The following is a 23,813-nucleotide window of genomic DNA, read 5'->3' as shown; positions in this document are numbered from 1 at the left end:
AGGCGGATTTCTGAGTTCGAGGCCAGCCTGGTCTACAGAGTGAGTTCCAGGACAGCCAGGACTATACAAAGAAACCCTGTCTCAAAAAACAAAAACAAACAAACAAACAAACAAAAAACTGCCGAAAGGAGGCAAAGTTGGAGTTAGATGCTATGCTAAGCTGGACCAATGTTCTGAGTCAACTCGCCTGTGAACTTAGCCCTTCGTTCAATCACTATATTGAGATTCTATTACAGTCTAAGTCTAGTGCCTGGTTATAAGTGAACAGTGCTTTTAATACGGTTTTATTATGTTTATATTTATTTGTGGGTTGTGTGCAAGTGCCACCCTGGGCACTTTGTGAAGGTCAGGTGACGAGATAATTTATTTTTATGTGTGTGTGGGGGGGGTAGGTGTGGGTGTATGTGAGTGTGTGTGTGTGAGTGTACATATGTGTGTGTTTGTGTGTGCTGGTGGTACTGGCCCTAAATGGGTGTCGAATGCTCTGGCGTTGGAGTGATAGGCAGGCTGTGAGCTGCCCAGTGTGGATGCTGGGAACTGAACTTGGGTCCTCCAGAAGAGCAAGCAGCTCTGAACAACCGAGCCATCTTTCCACGCCCTCAGAAGACAGCTTGCAGAAGTTGTTTTTCTCCTTCAGTTTATCTAGCAATAGGTATGTGTCTATGTAATAGAATATTATTTGTCAATTAAAATGATGTTTACTAATACAGGAGAATTAGGCATAGTTCAAAAAGCATACGAAAGCACATTTACAATACTCCCTGGAAAAAGGTTAAGAGTCTGGACCAATGATAAACGTCCATAAGTAAAACTAGAATGAAAGGCTGTAGAGTGAGCAGGCGATCTTGGTAGAGTGGTTGCGTAGCGTGCGCAGGCTCTGGGTTCTAGTCATACACAGTATAAACCCAGCATGGTGGTGCATGCCTGCAATCCCAGCACATAGGAAGCATTGACAGGAGGATCAGGAGGCAGTGCCATCCTTAGCTACACAGCAAGTTTGAGGACAGTCTAGTCTGCATGAGGCCCTGCTTCAACAGAGGGGGAGCCTACAAAATACCCCCAAATATGAATTGTTGATTATGTCTCTACAGAGCAATGTTCTCATCATCTTAGGCTTCTTTGCACAGAGCAGCTTTTCTTAGGCACATATTTACTTTTTCAGTGTAATATTTGTCAAGAAAAAAAAAAAAGTCTGGGTGTGGTGGCACAGAACTGTCCCAGCACTCAGGAGATGGAAGGTAGGGGGATCGGGAGTTCAAAGTCATCCTCAGGAAAGAAACTAGCTGGGACTACACCTGACCACTGTTGTTGTTGTTGTTGCTGGGTTGTTGTTGTTGTTTTGGAGACCCTTGAATGCTAGGATTAAAGACATGTGGCACCACACCCAGCCATACTAAGACAGCAACAATGAGAAGAAACAGGATCAACAAAACAAGAAACACAAGGCTGGCGGCTGGAGGGATAAGACAGATGCCTACATATCAGACAGGACTTGGGCATCATAATACCCAGAGGGCAGGGCTGGTAGGAAGTCTCAGTTGGCTTTGGATGGTCCCTTTGGTTTCTCTGACCAGCCCCCTCTTGCTGATCAGTGCAGGACAGAACAGCTGGTGCGAGAAGGCTTTATATGATAGAGCAGGGGCTCTGGCTCTTCCTGTGTGACCACGGGCAAGTCGGCCTGCCCTCCAAAGTGACTCTTTCCTTGGCTGCTCATGCAGCCCTTTACTTATATTTCCAGAAAACGGGATGAACAGTGAGATTCTGGCAATAGGCGAAGTCGGCTCCTCTCCCATCACCCTTTTTCCCTCTGTCCTGATTACACGGGATTGATACATATATATGTTATTTCTTTCCAGGAAATGATCGAAATGGCCTAGATTTCAACAGACAGGTAAGAACTTGAGTTGGAAGACATTTATCCTGTAAGTTCTGGGGGTGTCAGACAAATCTAACACTGGTTGGTGATTCTTCTCCATCATCTAGCTTTCAGGACCAAAGGACCCTGACTGTTCTCCCAGCCCCCACCACACTCCAGACCTGGGGTCTCCCTTCTAGAGTACAATGTTCACATTTGTGCTTAGTTGGCATAACTACCATAGAGCTTCAGCTCCCCGGGTATTGACTGAGCCTCAGTGGATTTATGATGTGACTAAGCTGATGATGGAGAGGAACTTACGGATCCCCAAGGGACAGAGTGGCTGTTCTTCTATAAGAGTTGATAGAGGCCACAGTAGGAGAAGAAGAAGAATCATCAGACAGGAGCACTTGTGGGCTGGAGCAGCAGCTCAGGGAGCAGAGTGCTTGCCTAGCAGGGTGCTTGCCTAGCAGGGAGGAAGCTTCGATTTCTTCCATAGCAACGTGGGGATGGGGCATGGTGTTGCAAGTCTGAAATCCCGGCACTTAGAAGGACAAATGAAGATCAGAAATTCAAGGTCATCCTTTGCTACCTAGCAAGCTCAACTCTGTCTCAGAAAAGGAGTGTGTAACCAGGCTTGAGAAATGGAGGCACTAGCTTAGGGCTTTGGAAGCCACCCAGATAGATGAAGTTAGACTCAGTTTGGAAGGGCTTTGGCCATAGCCAGATGGAGTTGGAAGATAGCAGAGAAATCAATGGGAATGGCTAGAAAGAAGGTTAAAATGACATGTCCCTCTAGGTGACAAGATGGAGGGAGCCTTGGAGGTGGGAGGTAAGGCAGGCTGTGATGGGGAGAAGGCTGGGCTGCTGACGATGTGAAGCCGGGAAGGGAGTGGAGCTAAGGCCAGGAAGCCTGGTGTCTGCTCCTGTTTCTGCCAGCCTTTAGGTGGTTAAGTTTGGGGTGTGGATTCTCGTATTCAAAGAAGGAATCAAAAGTTACCACCAACATTTCCTAAAAAAGGCTGTTCATTCTAGAAGCATCCTTCGTAGTTAAAAAGAAGATAATCTAGAGTCCTAAACCAAAACCTCTCAGGCAAGTAATCCAGTTTTGTCCATCAAGAAGCCTGAGAATTTTGCTCTCTGTCTGCCCTGGAGACCAAGGGCCATGGCCCCATTAAAGAGAGATCTGGGTTAGCTATGAGGAAGGACTTCCCAGTCTATGCAGTATAATAAATTCTGCAATAACTAGAGAGGAAGGCTACAGAATCAGCTTCTTGCACAATGTCCTTAGATGGGAGACTGATTCTTATCAGAGAGAAAATTCCAGCCAGGCAGACATGGGAGTCCCTCCCCATCTGGTACAGTCACTGCTGTGGGAAGCAAAAGGATTACCATGAATTTGAGCCCAGCCTGGGTTGGGGTACAGAGTTAGGTCCTTTCTCAACTCCCTCCCCCAACCCTCAAAAAGAGGAGGGGTGAGGCATTCAACCAGGCAAATTGGATTGTAGAAAGACAGACATCCAAAGCTTTTGTAACTCTGAAGGAATACTGAGTAGGTTGAGGTCTCAGGACCCTAAGCCTGGGGCGGCTTCTCACTACCTTCAGGCTCTAGTTAGTGGTCCAGGAGGTGAACTCACACCAAAAGGTGGCCATGCCAGATGCCAGGCAGTGTGTTTGGCCTCCTGTGGGATGTAGCTTGTGTTGGACGGCCCAGGGGTCCACATGGAGGTCATGGCCCTTTCCACATCCAGTGGTCTTGCCAACGATTGGCCTCTGGATTCTCAACACTGAAGGAATAAATGGGACAGACTTTTCTTCTGGAGAGGGACCTGAGGGGAGTCTGCAGCCTGGGCATTGCACACTTCCCTGGGGCTTTGCTCAGAGGCATATTCGAAGCCTCTGGAAGGTTCCTCTTCTCTGAACCAGACCCTCCAAGGCCATCAGATCTCAACATTCCACAGGCCGGACCTTCATACCACCTCAGTTGGATGAAGTGGGAGTATAGATCCCTGTCTGGCAGCCATGCCTACTTCCTCTGTCCTTCACATCAAGGGAAGGCAGCCCACAGTCACTGCCCACCAATGCTGCAGACTCTATCTCATCTATTCCTACCTTGGCCCAGGAGATAATTATGAGTTGCTACTCTACTAGTGAGGAAACTGCCTTCCAGGCAGTCCCACCCCTTTTCAATCAAGGACCTGAGAGATTAAGCAAGTTGACAAAGGTCATACAATTGGTCAACTGGCTGGGGCAGGATTTGAAAACGTGCCTCTGACTCTAGAGCTCAATTTTCCCCTGTGTCCTTTGTCGAATCCTCCTCTGCATCTCTCCATCTAAACACGCCGTCCTTGGGGAGAGGCCTGGGAGCAGAGACTATGACCTCATTATGACTAAATGGGAGGCAGAGGGAGTGGGGAGAGGACAGGAGGAAAGCGTGGTTGTGCTCAGACACAAACAAGGTGGTGTTGGACTTCCCAGAGCAAAAGAGCATGCTACACTTGGAGCCTCTGTGCCAAGCCCTAAGCTAGCTGCTACAACTTAGGGTTGCAGCCTGGGGCTGGATGGACTTCAGGCCTGAAGTTGAATGAACCAAAGTTGTTGGCTCACCCAACTGTGCATGGAGCATGGCCATGTGGAGCCAGTGATCTTCAGATCTTTAGGAGCAGAGGTGCCTGCCTCTTCGTCCCAGGGCGGGTACAATGGGGTTGAAAGGCATCGGGCAGAGGCCAGATGCTCAGATACCCAGATGGAGGCAAGCCCTGGCCTCTAGTGTTTGTTGCCTGCCCTTTGCTAGTTGCTGGCCTTTCGCATGTCTCTTCCTTCTGGGTCTCAGTGTGCTCAAGGATGATGAAGAGGTTTGGGTATGGCGGTCTGTTGCGCTAAGGAACTGCTGTTTTTCCTGACTGCCACCCACTACATTCTGACTAATGGGTTGGAGTCAGGCTTCCACGTTTTGTTCCTCTGCTTGTTGAGAAAGTGGCTCAGGCTGTCCCCAAGCTCACCACGTAGCCGATGCATAGGCGTTGCATAGCTGATGATGACCTTGAACCTTTGATCCTCCTGCTTCTGACTTCCAAGTGGCTACCACAGCTGGCATTATGTGTTTTCTTATAAAAGAAACGGGGTCACGGAGTCAAGCCGTAGAATGCAAGGGAAAGTAGGTTCCAGCAGGCCTTTCTAGACTTTTTGATCTTGGGTTATGTATGCAGTGAAAAGAATCCTTTGTAATGTTGGGGCAAAGGCAGAAAGACCTAGCGAGTCATAGCTGGGACCCTCTGCTGATTCCGTGGATATCAGTTCTTCTTTTTTTTTTTTTTTTTAAAGATTTATGCATTTATTTTATGCTTATGAGTACACTGTAGCTGTACAGATATGGTTTGTGAGCCATCATGTGGTTGCTGGGAATTGAACTCAGGACCTCTGCTTGCTCCGGTCCAGCTTGCTCCGGCCCAAAGATTTTTTTTAATTTATTGTTATATGTAAGCACACTGTAGCTGACTTCAGACACACCAGAAGACCGCATCAGATCCCATTACAGATGGTTGAGAGCCACTATGTGGTTGCTGGGGTTTGAACTCAGGACCTTCAGAAGAGCAGTCAATGCTCTTAACCACTGAGCCATCTCTCCAGCCCGGATATTAGTTCTTCTATGTGAGTCAGAGGGTGTCCCTTGTAAGAAGAGAAATTACCATCTGAGCGGACATTTCTGTAAGGAATGAGGGTGCTGAACGCTGTGAATACTGCCTGAGAATCTCTCTGTAAAGACGGTCCTGGAAGTGGCTGGCTAAGGAACAGTGGGACTCTGGCTGGCCATAAGTGTTGAGAGTGTCCCAAGCACGGAAGACAGTGTGAAACCAGACTTTATGCAGAGAGAGGGCTCAGTTTGGCAGGAACTAGAGAGGATCAGGGGATGGGTTGGCAGAATGTAAAGCCGGAGCTGTGGGTTGGGCCAAATTAGGAAGGTCTTTGAGCAGCTGGCCATGATGCTCAGAGCTTCTCCTGTAGGAAACAGGGGGTTGTGTGACATCTCAAATGTAACTAACATCAGTCAAGGGCAGGACACAGCCAGGGCGGGGTGTGGGGGTGAGGAAGGCAAGGTGGATGGAGAACTGCTGTAGGGAATGCCAGCTGGGATGGTGTAATGAACACAGGTGGGTAAACCAGGGATGGGAATGAAGATGCCGAGTGTGTCATCAGGGCCACTTCACCTGGGTTCCAATACTGGGTATGTTCTACGTGACTGTGTGACCCTGGGCATGTTCTCCTATCTCCATGTGGCTTGGTTTCATCTGTAAGATGTGGAGAATAAGGATATCCGTCGTGCGGGGTGGTTGTGAAGATCATGAACATAAGTGTGTGCTCCCCACACAAGCCCCTGAACACGTAAACCATTGCATTTACTTCGACAAGTGCGTGGATATAAAGAGATCCTGGCTGGAGAGAGCTCCTCTTGAGATAAGACCAGGAGCGTTAGGGCAACAGGTTGGTTGTGGATACAAAAAAAGGGACGAGTAGATGTGCCCTTGAGGTTTCTGGCCAGGCGTCCGAGCTTTGGTGGGACTGCCATCAAAGAACAAGAGGGCAGAGCCAGTTCATCCAGTGGCAGATGGGGGAGGGAAGACAGGGTCTAGAGAGGTAGGGAGGTGTAAGTACTCCACACGTGGAGATGGGTCAGGACCAAGGTGACCCTGGTTCAGGCGCTCCATGAAGTGATGGGTGGGGAGTTCACCCAAGGACAGACAGGGTGCAGATCAAAGTGGAGGAGGAGCACTCAGAGACTGGCTCAAGACTGGGTGCTGTAGGTGAGTCTCAGAAGGGGTGGCAAAGGGACTGGAGGAGAGCCACAGCATGGCAGGAGAGCTTGTGCGATGATGGCAAGGACAAGAAGAGTCATTGACGAGCCCCAAGTCTAAAAGCAGAATAGGAGACTAAGCAGGGAGACAAGCTGCAAGGGCAGCCGGTGTAGTCCTAAGAGAAAGCAGCCATTGGCGAGGGCTGAACGGGAGTTACACGGAAATGATGGGGTTTGTACAGCAGGATCCCCATTTGAGGAAGGGCATTGTGAAGGGATGAAAGCATTGGCTTTAAAAAAAAAAAAAAGGAGAGTGTGAAGAGAAGCTTGGGGGCTGAAGCTTGGGAGGTGGGGAGATACAACATAGAAAGGGGGCATGTTGGGGGCACTCAGGGGACCCCAGTAAAGGGCTTAGTTGATGAGCAAGGCTTTTCTGAGGGGGGGATGGAGGGTGCCTTGAATGTTTGGGGGAGTTTTCTGCTGTTTGTTTTGTTTTGTTTTTGAGGCACGATCTCATGTAGCCTAGGCTAGCCTCATCCTTACTATGTAGCCAAAGCTGGCCTTGAATTCCACTGCCTTTACTTTAAAGCAAGTTGGAAAGAATCTTCATCCGGTCCTCCAAGCTGAATGGGCTCCTCAGGGCACCCTCTCTAAAACCTGAATGATTCTGTTTAAGGAAAGGTCTCTGAGGAGTCAGCATGGGGGAGACACCGAGTGGCAGCACCAGACTCTACAGCTGACAGGGAAGGGCCTGTGGGTAGCCGAGTAAGCTCCGTACACGGGGCACCCAGGAACAGCTGAGCTCAAGGAGCAGAGGAAGGAACTGTGTCTGGCTTTGTTCTGCAAACCTGTGCTTGGCTGGGTGCTTTGGAGTAGGGAAGGAAGGCAGCGCAGTCCCCGCCCACAGACACGCCCAGTCCAAGGCGGGGAAACCGAATGTGCCTTACAGGAGGGGAGCCTGTGTACGGTAGCATCCATGGGCCCAATCCCGAAGTTTAAGAGTCTCACAAGAAGATACAATTCCCAGGGAGAGTCCAACATGCTGGAAGAAAACATGGACCCTCCTGTTTGAAAGACCCAGGAGACGGAGAATGGGGCGGGGGGGGGGGCGGGGGCAGGTTCTCTGGTTGCTCTGAGGATGCCGGCATTCCACAACTGTCCTTCTGGGTGAAGATGGATATCCAAGATGGAGGTTCTGGATTTAAAAAAAAGTAGTCCAGCTACTCAAGAGACCAATTTAGAAGGATGGCACATGTAAGGCCTCCCTGGGTTACAGAGAGAGTTCAACACGAGCCTGGACAGCTTAGCAAGAGCCTGTCTCAAAAAAAAAAAAAAAAAAAAAAGGAAAAGAGAGCCAGGGCTGTACCTGAGTGGTAGAGTACTTGAGTGCTTACCTAGTATGCACAAGGCTTCAAGTTCAGTTCATGGCCCTGGGAATAAAAGAGGGAAGGAGGGGAGCCACTACACCACAATTCGACACCTCTAGGAAGCAGAGTCGGAGTTAGGGAGCCAGTATAACATCCCTCCCTGCTTCAAGGCAGCAAAGCAATTGAAGAGCCTGACAGGGCTATATTAGAAATAGGGCTTTGATGAATGGCTGTGACGAGTTTTCCTAAGACCCTAGAATTACACACAGGCACACTCATACAGGCACACACGCCAGACACAAAGACTTTGATAGAGGAAAAACTAGAAACATCTGTCTTAGTCAACAGGCAGGGCTGAAAAGAGGATGCCCAAAGGAACTGAGCCTCATACCCTCTCACACTCCTTTCTAAAGCAGACACAGCATGACGGGATTCTGAAAAGCTCCCTTAAAACTTAAAATGCAGCACTTGGGAGGCAGAGGCAGGCAGATTTCTGAGTTCGAGGCCAACCTGGTCTACAGAGTGAGTTCCAGGACAGCCAGGACTACACACAGAAACCCTGTCTCGAAGAAAAAAAAAAAACAAAAAACAAAACTTAAAATGCCCTGGTGGTTAATGGTACACACCTTTAATCTCAGCATTGGGGGGGGGGGGCAACAGGTGGATCTCCGAGTTTGAGGCCAGCCTGGTCTAAAGAGTGAGTTCCAGAACAGCCAGGACTACACAGAGAAACCCTGTCTATAAATAAATAAATAAATAAATTGTAAAAAATAATTTAAAAATTTTTTTTAAAGATTTATTTATTTATTATATGTAAGTACACTGTAGCTGTCTTCAGACACTCCAGAAGAGGGCGTCATATCTTGTTACGGATGGTTATGAGCCACCATGTGGTTGCTGGGATTTGAACTCCGGACCTTCGGAAGAGCAGTCGGGTGCTCTTACCCACTGAGCCATCTCACCAGCCCAATTTAAAAATCTTAAACTGAAACTGATATAAATTTTTAAAATTTCCAGTCATGATGGCTCACCTCTGTAGTTCCAGCTCTGGGGAGGCAGAGACAAGTAGATTTTTTTAGTTTAAGGTCAGCCTGGTCTACATGGTAAGTTCTAGAACAGCCAGGGCAACCTAGTGAGGTCTTGTATATAAAAAATAAAATAAAAATTTCTAATTTTGCTAAAAAAGGAGAAAGCTAAGAAATTTACAATTAAAACAGTTTGCTGTCGGCAAGCAACTCCTTGGGCACACCCCTCAAAGGATTAGGGAGTTGGCAGCATGCTTATGCCTCTCTGACCCTGATGGGCACGAATGCGGACAGGGTTTGGTTCCATCCACTGGCAGTTCAAAAGCCATGGTTTTCAAAAAGTGTTAAGATCTGGGAAAGCTCAAGCAAAACAAAAATGTCCTTATCAACGCGGAACTGTATTCCACGAACGTATGGCATTGTATGCTCACATGCAGTCCAAACTTGCAGGTGATCATCTCCAATTTGAGGCAAGCTTGGATGGTGAGCTCAAAGTCAGCTTAGGCTACAAAATAAGATCTTGTCTCAAAAAATAAAATTTTCATTAAAAAGGAAATTGGGCCTGAGAGCATCTGTTTGGCTTGTGTGAAGCCCTGATTGGATGTATACCACCAATAAAAAGAAAATTAAAATAGAAACACAGATGGCAGGATACCTGGGTAAGGTACACGCTGAGTGCAAAAGGACCAGAAAGGGGGCAGGTGAGATGGCTCAGCAGTTAAGAGCACTGACTGTTCTTCCGAAGGTCCTGAGTTCAAATCATGGTGGCTCCCAACCATCCGTAATGAAATATGACTCCCTCCTCTGGAGTGTCTGAAGACAGCTACAGTGTACTTATATATAATAAATAAATTAATAAATAAATAAATTAATTAATTAAAAAAAAAAAAAGACAGAGCCAGTCAGAGCAGTCTACTGAATGAGCACAAGGACCTGAGTTCAGATCCCAGCACCCATGAAAAACATCTGGGCATGGTCACTCTCATATGTAACCTAACACAGAGGAAGAGCTTTCTGGCCTAGTAGCTAAGCCAGCTCGAGAACACTGGGTTCAGTGAGAGCCTGTCTTAAAAGATAAGGTAGAGTCTGATGACACCTGATGTAGCCCACCTCCTTCACATTGCATGCATTTCCATGCACATGCATGCAAGCACATTCGTGTATACATGTAGGCACACACACACACACACACACATGTGATTGCATGCAAGATAGAACTGAGGTGTGAATCTTGTGATTAAAGACAAGCTGTTTGTCAACACAAATGTCCAGTGGGGGGGGGGTTGAAGATAGCGCTAAAGCTGTTTGTAACATGAACAAATGTTTCTTGTTTGGCTCTGTGTCCTGCGGCACGACACAGCTAGAATGTGGACTCTGCCCAATAAAGTTGAGTGGAGCCTCCTATCCTTAACACAGCCAGAAAAATCACCCCTTGGACTTCAGCAAGCGAGCCGATGTCAGTCTGCCTTGTTTCGCCAAGAGGCAGAGCCAGATGGAACTCTGGTTGTTGTCCTTCGACATAGAGATACAGGAAGTAAGACACGGGGGCTCACCCTCGCCCTGGAGTCAGGCTCCCCAGAAAGAAAACACAACCTCTGTTTTTCCTAGAACTAAGTTTTCTGTCCAGCCTAAAAAAATGTCAGAGGGATAACACCAGAGGAACTAGAGAGTCATTTCTGCTCCTTCTTGCCCATCACTACACCACTGTCTGCAATGCTTAGTCACTTAGTACTGAGGCTGGTGCCAAGGCCACAGACAGGGATCAGCGGACACCTAGCCTCAGGCCAAATGCCAAGCATGGCTGGCAAAAGAGCAAATCTTCATCCCCAAAGTGTGAATGGGTGCTTTTCCATCGATTCTGGGCCTCAGCTCCCAGGACTTGGGAACTAGAGGCAGGAAGATCAGAAGTTCAAAGTCACCCTCAGCAAAATAGCAAAATGGTGGTTTGCCTGGGTTACATGAGATCCCATCTCAGATCCTCTGTCAAGAAAAAAAAAAAAAAAAAAAAAAAACAAAAAAAAAAAAAAAAAAACCAAAGAGACAAAAAAACACTGAATGGAGAGCGTGCACGCCAGGGCCACCTCCGCAGAGAATAAGCTGGCTTGACTGGGTGACAAGGGACGGGTGGAGTAGAGTTTTCAGGAAGACGATAATTGACGAGATCAGATGACTGATGATCTCCTCACCACAGCCATCGTGTGTATGATAACATACCATTTGTCGGCGTTTGACTGTATTCCAGGCACCGAATAAGAAATGTTTGTAAAACATTTCTTTTACTGTGTTTAGAAACCCTGTTACCTGGTTGGCATCATGTCCAGCCTATAGATGAGCACACTGAGGCAGTGAGGGGCTGAGAGACTTCCCATGCATTCCCACCCACAATAGCCACAGGTTAAAAGCTTGGCCAGCGAGTCTTCTGGTCGCTGGTTCTGTCACCCCACTGCTCTGCCTGTCTTCTGGTCCGTGGTTCTGTCACCCCGATGCCGCTCTGCCTGTCTTTTGTAGGGTGGTTTGATAGAGGCGGAGCTGGTTACCCCGTTGACTGACTCCTATATACCTTAACTTTCTCACCCAAAGCTGACTACAGGAACCAGGTCCACTTTCAGTCTTCAGAACGAATGCAGATTTATACAGAATTCCAGAGTCTCTGGCATACAGGACTCTGCCAGTAGTCGCCTGCCCTTCAGTATGTTCTGATGAACAAACAGGAAACTAGTGTCTCCTGTGTCTGGCTTCCAGGTAGGTCAGGCCACAGGGACTTCTAGAAAAGTCATCCTCTCCCCTCCCCTGGATCTGTCATCTTCTGGTCTCAGCCTCCCCAGGCTTGGACAGGGAAGTAACACTAAATGCATGTGCTTTCGCGGAGCTGAATGTTTGTCCCCCTTTGCCATCCATACTTGATGCTTCAGCCTAAGGCTGGTAACAGCTGTTCCATATTTACAGCCTAGACAACCCCCGCACTGCCGAGGAAACCGAGTAAACCCTTCCTCTTAAAGAGGCGGCTGCGGTAGTGAATAGCAGACGGAACAGGAGGCCCTGTCTGAGTTCTCTATTTTCTCTGGACAGTTACAGGCACCACTAGAAAGTCTTTCTGCAGTGAGGAGGTTGGGCTTAGCGGCTCAGACCAGTACTGCTGTTAACTTGTGGGTTCATGCTGGAACATTCTCTCAACCCAGGTTGTTGGGTGGACAGCATTAAGGATGAAGGCAGGGAGGAAAAGTGTTGAGGTCCTTTCCCTTACTCTCAAGGCATTTAAAAATCAAAAACAAAACAAAACAAAAAACAAAAACAAACAAACAAACAAAAAAACACCAGAGGCTCTCTTGGGAGATGTAAGTGGCTCTTTCTGTATAGATGCTGCAGGTGAGACTACAAGTGGGACCAGCTAACTTGCTTCCTGTATAGACTTTTTTTTTTTTTAAAGATTTATTTATTATTATATCTAAGTACACTGTAGCTGTCTTCAGATGCACCAGAAGAAGGTGTCAGATCTCATTATGGATGGTTGTGAGCCACCATGTGGTTGCTGGGATTTGAACTCAGGACCTTCAGAAGAGCAGTCAGTGCTCTTAACCACTGAGCCATCTCTCCAGCCCCCCTGTATAGACTTTTTTGTGGAGCAGAGGTCTTGAAAGAGAACTAGGTTCGGTTCTAAATTACAGGAAAAGCCTAGCAGCCAATGAGCTGTGCACTGTACAAGCAGTATAGCTCATTAAAACCTCACACTGGGTCAGGCATGGTGGCACACACCTTTAATCCCAGCACTCAGACAGAGGCAGGTGAATCTCTTAAGTTCAAGGCTAGCTAGCAGCTTAGTCTACAGAGTGAGTTCCAGGACAGCCAGTGTTACACAGAGAAACCCTGTCTCGAAACAAACAAATAAAAAATCAAAACATCAAAACAAAAAAAAAACCCTCACACTGGGCTACAGTTAATAGCTCAATGGCAGAATGCTGACCTTGCCTTGTATGCACAAAACTCGAGGCCCCATCATCACAAAACCAAACATAAACATCTGTTGCAACCCAGAGAGGTAGATTACATTTTCATACTGATTCCCATTTCAAGATTGGGGAAAGTGAGTGTGGAAGAGGAAAAGCGAGTGACTTGCTTAGATCTGGGTTCCAGCCCAGGCGCATGTATACAAGGCACTTTCCCGGCTCTACCTTGTTTTTGATTGCTTCATCGTTACAACATGCAGTGAGGTAAGCATTGTTATTCCCATTATAGAGCTGGGGAAACTACAGCTCAGAGAGGTTCGGTAACTTCCCTGTGGAGGACTTTGGGTGTCAGACAGGCTTGTCTGATGTCTCACCATGCCAGGCTGGTTTGAGAGACAGAAGCAGGGGAGAGCAAGCGAGAAAGGAGGCTCCCGATCGATACCTGATTGATTGGATCTTACCCAGAGCCCCTCACTTGCTGGCCTGTACTTTTCCATGCTTACAGAGCCTTCTCGCTCCTACCGACTCCCGCAGACCTCTCCTGCCTGGGGCTTGCCAGTGGGGAAGGCGGAGATTGTATCTTCAGCTCCTGGAGGGTTGCCAGGTGAAGGGCGGGGTGCAGAAGCATTCCCACCCAGTGAGGGTTCCCCTGGCCCTGGGAGCTACCACCTCCCTGGGCTGTGCGTGAGAAGGGCACAGGGAGAGGAGCCACGTTTGCATGTTGTGCCCACAGGCCAGGGGCAGGGCCTGGTTTTTCTCTCTGCCCAAGGGCAGAGGGCTTCCTGGGAAGGCAGCTCTAGCATCTCTTAGAGAAATTCCCTAGGAATTATGGCTTCAGCTGGAAGTATTCCTATTTCCACCATGCCCTGTAACACCCTGTGATGTGGGTGGCTTTGAGACCATCTGCTGGGCTCCAGTGTTTGATAAGTTTGTACTAAGACTCGTTCAGTTGGCAATCAGGCACCTCCGCGGCCAGCCCCGAGGGACCCGGCAGCAAGACACATCCGTACTTAGCTGCCCAGAAGCAACACATTCCTAGTGTCGCGTCTGTGGCATGTCCTCCTGTGCATGCACCAAGACCCCGATACATAAGCCACGCCCCCTTCCCTTCCTCCACCCAGAGCCAGCCTTTGCACCCCTTCCTTTTGATATAATCTTCCGACGTGAGACCTGTTGCTGCATGGTGTGATTTTGTCGTAGTTCCTACTTAGTTCCATCAAGATCACCTTCCATTGTGTGTCCCTCTGCTTGGTGATTTACGGAGGACAGACCGTGCAAAAGTCAGGTATGGTGGCAAAACCCAGAGCTGGAGGCTGAGGCAAGAGGAGTAAGAAACATAAGTGGTCAGGTGCACTGGCAAACACCTTTGATTCCAGCACTCAGGAGGCAGAGCAGGCCTATCTCCGAGTTCAAGGCCAAAGTTACATAGTAGGAGAGACCGCCTCGCTGGGCAGCGGTGGCCCACGCCTTTAGTCCCAGCACTTGGGAGGCAGAAGCAGGCGGATTTCTGAGTTCAGGGCCAGCCTGGTCTACAGAATGAGTTCCAGGACAGCCAGGGCTACACAGAGAAACCCTGTCTCGGAAAAGGGGGGGGGGGGAGACTCAAAAAAGAAAGCGAGATAGAGACAGAGACTTCCTGCTGATTAGGGGTGGTCCTTGGAGCGAGTTCGATCTTCCCTGTTAGGACATCTTATTTCTTCTTTGCATGACTGTTTAACAAACCTCGACTGACAGCAATCAACATCAACCATCAACCAACCCCATGTCTAGGGGGTCCTAGGGCTTATATACACTGAAAAGTTCCCAGAGTCACATAATCACAGAAACTAATCAGCAGCTGGCAAAATCACGCCCTTGCTAAAGCACAAGGCAAATCACAGTCTGCTGCTGTGGACAATCTGAAGCATCCCTGCATCCCAAAGTTGATATTAAAACAAAGACATATTCCCCTCATTATTTCTGTGTTGTTTTTTTTTTTTTCAAAGAAACCGAAATTCTCACTACATAAATACATGTAATACATTTGTTTAAATGCTAGGTTGATTCTTTTCAGAAAATAACGCTTTCCTTGATAGGGGGAGGTAGGGCCCAGTTGGAATCAAAACATTCATAGGATTTGCTGAATGTGAGTTACATATTAATCTCACTTTTCCTTACTGTGTATTCATGTAAATGTGTGTGTGTTTGTGTGTTTGTGTGTGTGTGTGTGTGAGATGCAGATACAAGATGTAGAGGCAAAGCACTGCATTGTGCTTTCTGCTCTCCACCTTATTTTTTTTTTTGAAACTCACCGATTCTTTCTGGAGTTACCTAGGCTTGTGGCCTGTGATCCTCCTGTCTCTAACCCTCCCTATGCCCACCACAGAGCTGGGATTGCCGGTGCATGTGACCTTGGCTGGCTTTTACACTGTGTGTGAGGACTTAGATGCTCGTGCTTGGGCAGCAAGCACCGTGCCCACCGAGTCATCTCCCTAGCCCGTGGTGTTTTGGTTTGTTTGTTCTTGAGATTATTTCAAGTAAGTCCATATTAGCTTCAGCTTTTCTGTGTAACCAAAACGGGCCTTGAATTCCTTTCCTTCTAGACTCTACCTCACGAGTGCTGGGATTTACTGGTGTGTACCACTGTGCCTAGTTCCTAATAAGTCTGGAAATTTGGATCCAGCTCAGTAGGTAAGGGCACTAGCCAACAGGGCTTACGGTGTAAATTTAATCCTTGGAAACCACAAGGTGGAAGGAGATAAGCAACTTCTAAGGATTGTTCTCCGGCTTCCGGATGTGTGCCATGGCATGAGTTATATAATAATCTCACTTTCCCATACTGTGCATTTGTGTAAGTGTGTATGTGCATATGATACATGGGCAGATATGTGAGGGCATGCTTCCTGGGTGGGTAGCCCGTGGAATGAAGTGCCCACCCACTACCCACTCCGTCCTCTGTTTTATGAATGAATGAATGGCTGCCCTCTCCTTCTGTGGCTTTGCTGTCTGTTGCCAGAGTGTTTTCTCCTTCAGATCCGAAAACTTGTTCCTTTTCCCAGGAAGGTGAGCTTGTTGTGTTTATGCAAACAGACACTCCAGTCAGCTCTGGTAATGATTTCCCAACTCCACCACTTGCTTCTAGTCCCCGGAGCTATTTGCGGAGGCACCCCAGCTCCTGGCCAAGTGGGTGCTGAGTGCTGGGGCCTACCTCTAGGGCCCCCCTGGGTGTGGATAGGACTCTGCCAACACGGTGTGAGCTAGCTTTGTCCTTCAGCTACCTATCCCAAGTCAAGTTTTTCCCTCCTGCTGTCCTGGCCATTTTAATGGAAAGAACATGATGGCGCTGTTCAGAGGATGGGGCGTGGGGTCATCCTTGACATCTGGTACCATGGTCATTTGACTTTTTATAAACTATGGATACAAATTTGGATTGAAACTCCAACTCTAGGGCACAGAGACACCTTAGGGCTAAAGTGGCAACAAGGTTGACGCCCCTGTCCTCAGTAGAGATTCACAGAACTGCTTGTGCTGGCATGGGGGCTTTCTTCTTCCTGCCTTTCATCCTGTGCCTTGTCCTGTTTACTATGCCCAGCCTAAGATCTCATGACCCAGTTTAGGCTCTCAACAATGAAAGTCAAGCAGGGGAAAATAGTTTGGTGAAAATACTTTAGCATCTTTCCTGTGTGTGTACACACACATACACATGTGCAGGCGCAAGGGGATAGGTGCCTTTATATGCTTATGTGGGTAGAGGTCAGAGGTCAAATATGGGCCTCATTCCTCATACATTATCCGCTTTATTTATTTATTTATTTATTTATCTATTACTTGAAACACGGTCTCTTCGGCTTGAAGTTCACCAAAGCTTGGGCTGGTTGGCCGTTGGACCCTGGGATCCTCCTGCCTCTACCTCCACAGGCACTGGGGTTACAAGCAGATGCCAAGCTTTTAACATGGGTTCTGGGGCTTACCGTCAGGTGTTCATGCTTCCATGGGCAGCATTTTACAGACTATCTCCACAGCTAATTAACAGTGTTGTTTGGTAAAATAACCCTACTCAAATTCCCCAAGAGAAAATTAGCATTGCTAGTCATGAACCTTAAAGGCCTGCGACTAGGGGGCGTCTCCAGTCTAGCTCAACACACAGACCCACATCAACTGGGTCTCTGCCGCAGCAATTCTAGGTATTTTCAGCTCATTGCATAAAAAAGACAGCAAATATGAATGCTGCAGGATAAAGTGGGTCCTGTCCCTTCCTTCCTTCCTTCCTTCCTTCCCTCCTTCCTTCCTTCCTTCCTTCCTCCCTTCCTTTGGTGTTCTTTGAGACAGGGTTTCTCTGTGTAGCCCTGGCAGAGTTCCAGTGTTGGAACTCACTCTGTAGACCAGGCTGGCCTTGAACCCAGTGGGTAGCTAGCTCTTCAGTACTTGAGGAATCAACACCCCATACCCTTCCTGAATTGGGCAATCCGTTCCACGAATCCTGCTTCCTGCCGCCTTCCCTAGAGCATCATGTCCTTTCCCACTGAGAGAAGGAGACTTTAGTCCCAAGCTGAATGCTGGCAGTCATTCCTCTGACCTGGGCGCTCAGTATTTAGGAGACTTTTTCTCTCTTAATGCAGTTGAAAGGAAAATGGGTCCTTTTTTTTTTTTTAATGGCACTTAAAAATACTTACGTAAAAAATGACATGGTCTGTGTTCTTTTGTGCCTTTCTTTTTAAATTTAAAAATATGACGAATAGATTGTTTCTTAGCAATCCACCGTTGAGTTGTGACTTTTGTTAGTGACTATGTAATATTCTAATCGTTCTAATATAATTTTACCTTTTCTGTTTCCCCCTATTAATAATTGTTAAGTCAACCTCCACAAAGCGTTTGTTTAATTTTTCCATAACCATGCAGAGTTGAGGTTTGGTCTCTCTGGCCTCCTTTACGTCTAGCTGTCTTCACGTACATAGGCTTTATTCGCCAGTTGTTCCTTAAGTCTGTCATCCACAGCATATAAAACAGTGTGCTCAGAGGAGGCCCAGCGAGGTCAGAGCACGCCGTGATCGCTGATCACCCATCAGTCTAGTGACTCACTCAGACCCTTTTTACCAAGAGGTAAGGTTTCTTTCCAACACTCTGATGTCCATTCAGGGCACTCAAAAATAAGCCAGCCACAGGGTCTGTCCTTGAAGAATCACCTGAACCACTCAGAATCCCTTGATTCAGCAACTCTGTGTTACCCTAGCCTCTTATAAATATTATTTGTTTGTTTGTTTATGAGACAGGGTCTCACTGTGGTTGGCCTAGAATTTGCTATATAGACCAGGCTGGCCTCAAACTCACAGACATCTACCTGCCTTAGCACCTCCTCATATATCCCTGGCCCCGCAGCATCTCCTGTGTTAATCAGATTGAATCATTGATGTGACATCCATTACAGTCAGCTATTGCCTCTCAGTTATCTTATTTAACTATAAACTATTGTCTTAGTATGGACAGTTAATTTCCATAATCTAAGTAAAGGGTATCAACGTTTGCTTCTGTATGGTATCTAGTGGTTAATTTCTTCCCATCCTAAGTATGTTCAAGCTTTTACATTTTCTTTGTCTTAATGTCTTTGTGCAAAATACTATTGGGTCCTGTTCCTCATATGGCTTCAATGTATCCTTGCTTTATCGTCAACCACAAAACTATGAACATTCACTGAGTGTCACTGGATACCATCTTGGGTGGCAGTGACCCATTAATCTTTGAGTTTAGTTTTGAGATAGGATCTTGCTGTTTAGCCGTGGCTGGCCTGATACTCAACGTGCCTCCAACTCACAGCATTGCTCCTCGCTTGGCTTTCCAAGCGTTGGGATTACAAGCATGTGCCACCACACCCACACCCAGTTTAGTGACCCATCGTTAATCTTGACAACTCTATCCTGACCTCCAATATCTATCTGTTTCCTCACGTGGGACCCCCTACATAGGATGACTGACATGGCATGAGTTTTGAGTCATGCAATCTCATAAATGTGATCTCATAAATGCAGATTCAGATTCTGGTCCTGCCACTCTCTAGACTTGGAGAAATCACTTAGCCTCCAAGATCTGGTTTCCTGTATTTGAGAATTGTTGAAAGTATTTAGGGACTGGAAATGTAGCTCAGTGGTGGAACACTTGGCTAGCATGCATGAAACCCTTGGTTGAAACCCTAGGGCAGAATAAAAAGGAGAAAAAAAGTACTTAGATACCCATTCCATACCTATTTGGGAAGTCACTTATAGTGAAGATGGGTCACCTGTGTAGCCAGTTTGCAAACCAATCTACATGTATATAGTTTTTGTGGCAATAGATTTAGGTAGAATAGGTTTTATAGACACATAGCCCTAGCCCTTGAGGGAAATGCCCAGATTATCTCCCTTCATAAACAAAAAACCTAATATACAAGTTGGGTATCTTGTTGGGTGTGGTGCCTTACATCTGTAATCTTAATGCTCAGGGGATAGAGACAGAAGGATCACCATACATTCTAGGCCAGAAAGGAAGTTGAGGATTTCTACCTGAAATTCAAAATGTTTCAAAACAGAATTCCTTTTTAAGTGTCATATTAACACCTGTAAATGGGAGGTTCCACACTTGACCTTATGTAATTGCTTACAGACACCTCACAGGTGCACTAAGAACCTATCAGATTGTCCTCAGTCTGTGTGTATAAAGTGTATATAAAACAAACAGATGTTATAATGAAACTTGGATCCCACTCCTGAGAACATCTCATTATTTATATGCAAAAATTCCAAATAGGAAAAGGTTCTGAATCTAGTCCCAAGCATTTTGTATAAAGGATACTCACTCAACCTGTGTGCCCTGGAGAGAGTGTTTGCTGACTCGTGTTCACTTGCTTTATGATAAGGAGTTGGGGGGCTGTTCCCCAGCCTTGGAGAAATTTACCGTTGTTGTTTTGAGAGAGGGTTTCTTTGTGTTACAACCCTGGCTATCCTGGAACTTGCTTCGTAGACCTGGCTGAACCGTACTCAGAGATCCGCCTGCCTCTGCTTCTGGAGTGCTGAGACTAAACGCACGAGCCTTGGAGGCCAGCCAGCCTTCGAGGATTTAACTTAAAATGTCAGTGGTGGGGTTAGGGAATAGCTTTGCCAGTTAAGTATTTGCTTACTGAGTATGAGGACTTCAATTTGATTCCCCAGGACACATGGAAAAAGAAAGAATGAATGAATGAATGAAAGAAAGAAAGAAAGAAAGAAAGAAAGAAAGAAAGAAAGAAAGAAAGAAAGAAAGAACCGAACAAGAAAAAGCTGGGTGTATGGCATGCACTTGTGATCCCCTTCCTGGGGAAGTGGAGGAAGGAAGATTTCCAGGGTTAGTCCACCTGGAAAGCCCCAGGCCAGAGAGCGACCCAGTCCCCAGGGGTAATATAAGTAGTCGTGTCACTCAACGCAGAGACAAGAGCAGCGACGGAATAGAACCCCAGGGTAGGTGCTTCTCAGAATCTCAAACGTATACACAGTATACCCAAGGATAAAACCCAGGTGTGTGTGTGTGGGGGTGGGGCATCAGTCTGTAATCTCAGAATTAGTGAAACAAAAATAGGGAGATCTTAAGTTGGAGACCAGCCTTAGCTTCGTAGTGAGATCCTTTCTCTGAACTGTTTAATAGCCAATCTGGTTGGAAGTGAATGTTTCAGGTTTTTCAGCCCTTGGCAAAAATAACAGCTGGAAGAGGGAGATGCTAGAAGCAAACATACAAACAATATCAGAGAAAAACATAGTTGAGTGGAAAGAAGCAAAGGTCCCAGAAAAGCTGAGATAGCTGCAGGGAAGAGGCAGTGTCTGGCTGGCTGCATGGCACATTGGCCAATCCTGACCGAAGCCCTCAGAATCCCTGAGGGGATGCTTGCTTTCCAGATGAGTTGGAATTATGACTCCGAGTCACTGGCTAAATTAGCTTTCAGGTGCCCTTCAAGGGAATGTGGGAATGTATATAATTTCTCTTAGCAAGATCTCTATTCAAACAGAAACCAATAAATCGCTCCCTGACTGAACCAGGCTTTGGGGTTTCAAGGGATACATTTCAGTAACTTTGAAAAGTCCCCTTGCTGAGGAAGATTTCCCTGGAAGAGCCTGGACATCTACAAGGTGGCTGATTTCTAAGTCTGATGATGAACCCGGCCTTCCCGCTAGTCAGCAGCCTCATATTTTGGACAAATCCCTCCCCCTCCTGAATGTTGTTCGCTCAACGGTAAAGTCAGAATCACGGTCCCTGGCAGCCGTTTCCGTCTCCTGGGGAGATTTTGAAAGGCAGCAGACACAATAAGATTTGAGGGTGTGGTGTAAACTGTGGAACTTGGTGGAAACACACAAGCAGGTCTGCAGGTCACGCCTCAGACGTTGGCTGCTGGGAGGTGACGGACCCCCGGATGTGGAGGGACAAGGTGGCAGGTTCCCAGTGGTTGCTTCAAATGTGTCTGCAAGTGTGTGCATTATCTACACACACTCCTTGTCCACATGCTTAGTGCCAGGACTGAACCTAGAACTTTTGTTCGTGCTGGGTGAGCACTCTATAGGCTGAGCTGTGCTTCCACCCATTTATGTCACAAATACATTAAAGACTTGCTGCTCGCTAGCCCGTCTCTTCCATTTGTGCCTGCTGCTTGGTCTTTTGCAGACCCCAGTGGGTTCTAGCCCAGACCTGTGCAATAAGGAGCAGGGTACCGGCTGCTTGTTTGGACACCTGTGCGCTCCTCAGACCCTTCTGCTGCCTCACCTTCCTCCCCGTTCGAACGCTCTCCTTCAGAGTCCAGCCTGAGCTCGTTCACACACCACCAGTCTTCTCTGTGGCCCCTACCTGCTTCCGGCCCACAAGACATCTGAATAAGCCGGCAAGGAGCGCCCATTTCCCCCTCTTACTCTGGGCCAGTTGCTTCCACTCTCTCAAAGTCCTTCTTGACTTCTCGGCTTATTAACCCCCTTTACATTTCAGGGCTGTGAAGGAGTTTCTGAAAGCCATCCCTGTCTCATCTCCCATTCCATGCTCCTGTCCCCATTTCTTCCATTCCATGCTCCTGTCCCCTCTCCCCATTTCTTCTCTCCTGCTTCCTTCATCCCTTCTCTTTCCCTTCCTCCTTTTCTTCTTTCCCTCCATCACTTCTTTTCTTCTTCTCTTCCTCTATATCTTATTAGGGGGAGAGGGATGTGATAATATCTCACTACATAGCTGAGGCTGGCCTCAAACTCTCCTCCGTCTGGCCTCTGCCTCGAGTGCTGGGATCGCATGTGTGCACCACCACACCCAGCTTCCTTCCTTCCGTTTTGCCAAGCTGTCTTCCTCCCTGAGCTGCTGCCCTTTCCAAGCGACTCCGGACCTATTTTTGATTGTGGTCATTGACTTTCCGGCTGACTAATCTCAGAGCTCCCTGTGTATCTGTGTTCCTGTTAGCATACAGTAGGTACCCTATAGATGTGTGAATTAAACTGTACCAGGAAGGGGTCCCTGGTGGAGCAGGGCTGCTGCTCTGTGTTACACTCCTGTCTCATGGAAGACCACCCTGCTGTACTGCTGCTGGAGCAGACCCGGTGACTTCACACTTTATTTTGGTGTCACAGGCATATAAGAGAAGTCTGGGTATGGTGGTACAAGCCTGTTAACCCAGAACTTGGGAAAATGAGGCAAGATGGATGATCATCATGAATTTGAGGCCAGCAGGGGCTACATAGTGAGACCTAAACTCAAAACAAAACAAACAACAGAAAAACATGGAAGACAAGACCCTCACCTTTACTACAGGACTATTCTAAAGGATGAAAATTACCCAGGAAAAGCCACTTATTTTATTCAGTGCCTTGACTTTTTAGGACAAGCTTTGAAGTTACTACAAAATACCAAAGAAAATCCCATTCAGAATTTTTGGAACTTATTTTGAAATAGACTTTTACCCCTCAACCCAGGTTACCCTGGAACTTGTGATAGTGGTCTCCCAGACGGACTGTGGACACACTACCCCCTCGCTTGGCTTTCACTTTCAGTAACCCAGTCACTTATACCTATCGGTGGTTCAAGGCTACCCAAGACTGCAGGGGAGATGCAATGGAGCAGCTCAGGGCATGGTACAAAGAAAGGATGGGGAGGGTGGTGTGGAGGTGAAGGGTCCAAGCTGGCAGTGTGACTGTGCCCTGCCTAGCTGTGTGGCATTGGGCATGTTGCCTGTGCTCTCTTAGCTTTAGTTACCAAAGCTGTAAGCATATGAGAAGATGGTTTCAAAGGTAAGGGCATTGCTGGTGAGAGTGATGAGCTGAGTTTAACCCCTGGATCCCATGTGGTGAAGAGAGAGAACCAACTTCTGTAAACTGCTTTCTGACAAGTGCACTCCATGATGCTAACTAGCATGTGTGCATGCCTGTGCATGCATGCATGTGCGTGCACACACGCACACACGCATATACACACACACACGCACACACACACACACATACACACACACTAAACAAACAAGCACAATTTTGAGAAAATTAAACTCACTTTCCTCATGAATTGTTTTGGATGATTCTCCTCTTGTTTATTCTTGAAAATGCTATTAGTCTTCAAGGTGCTTGAAAAATATTGTCTGTCTTTCCCCAGCAGAGATAGCTATCCTGTGGAGTGCTTCATATTCATACATTGGTGCTGCTCATATGCATGTACCCAGAAGGCAGGATACCTGCCCCACCCCTGCCAATTTCATATGGAACCCACTTCACCCTACCCACCCCACCCCACCCCAGCTACAACATTCACAGATCCACAGTAAGATGAAGAAGTGGCCAGTCTGAATGCTCTCCTCTTCCTCCTCCTCCTCCTCCTCCTCCTCCTCCTCCTCCTCCTCCT

At 47.3% G+C, this 23,813-nt stretch overlaps 1 protein-coding gene across 1 annotated transcript in view; it reads left to right on the top strand.

The window, feature by feature from the left end:
* The window catches only part of Pou2f3 (POU class 2 homeobox 3), an 85,824-nt gene that overhangs the window by 28,062 nt on the left and 33,949 nt on the right, over positions 1-23,813 (top strand). Inside the window, exon 3 of the mRNA XM_021207637.1 lies at positions 1,857-1,891. Within this exon, the coding sequence (XP_021063296.1) occupies positions 1,857-1,891 (35 nt within the window). The remainder of the gene's footprint in view (positions 1-1,856; positions 1,892-23,813) is intronic.

Source organism: Mus pahari, chromosome 10, assembly GCF_900095145.1.
Source record: "Mus pahari chromosome 10, PAHARI_EIJ_v1.1, whole genome shotgun sequence".
Taxonomy (NCBI): domain Eukaryota; kingdom Metazoa; phylum Chordata; class Mammalia; order Rodentia; family Muridae; genus Mus; species Mus pahari.
Note: the sequence above shows the minus strand (reverse complement) of the source record. Positions and strands in the feature narration are given on the sequence as shown.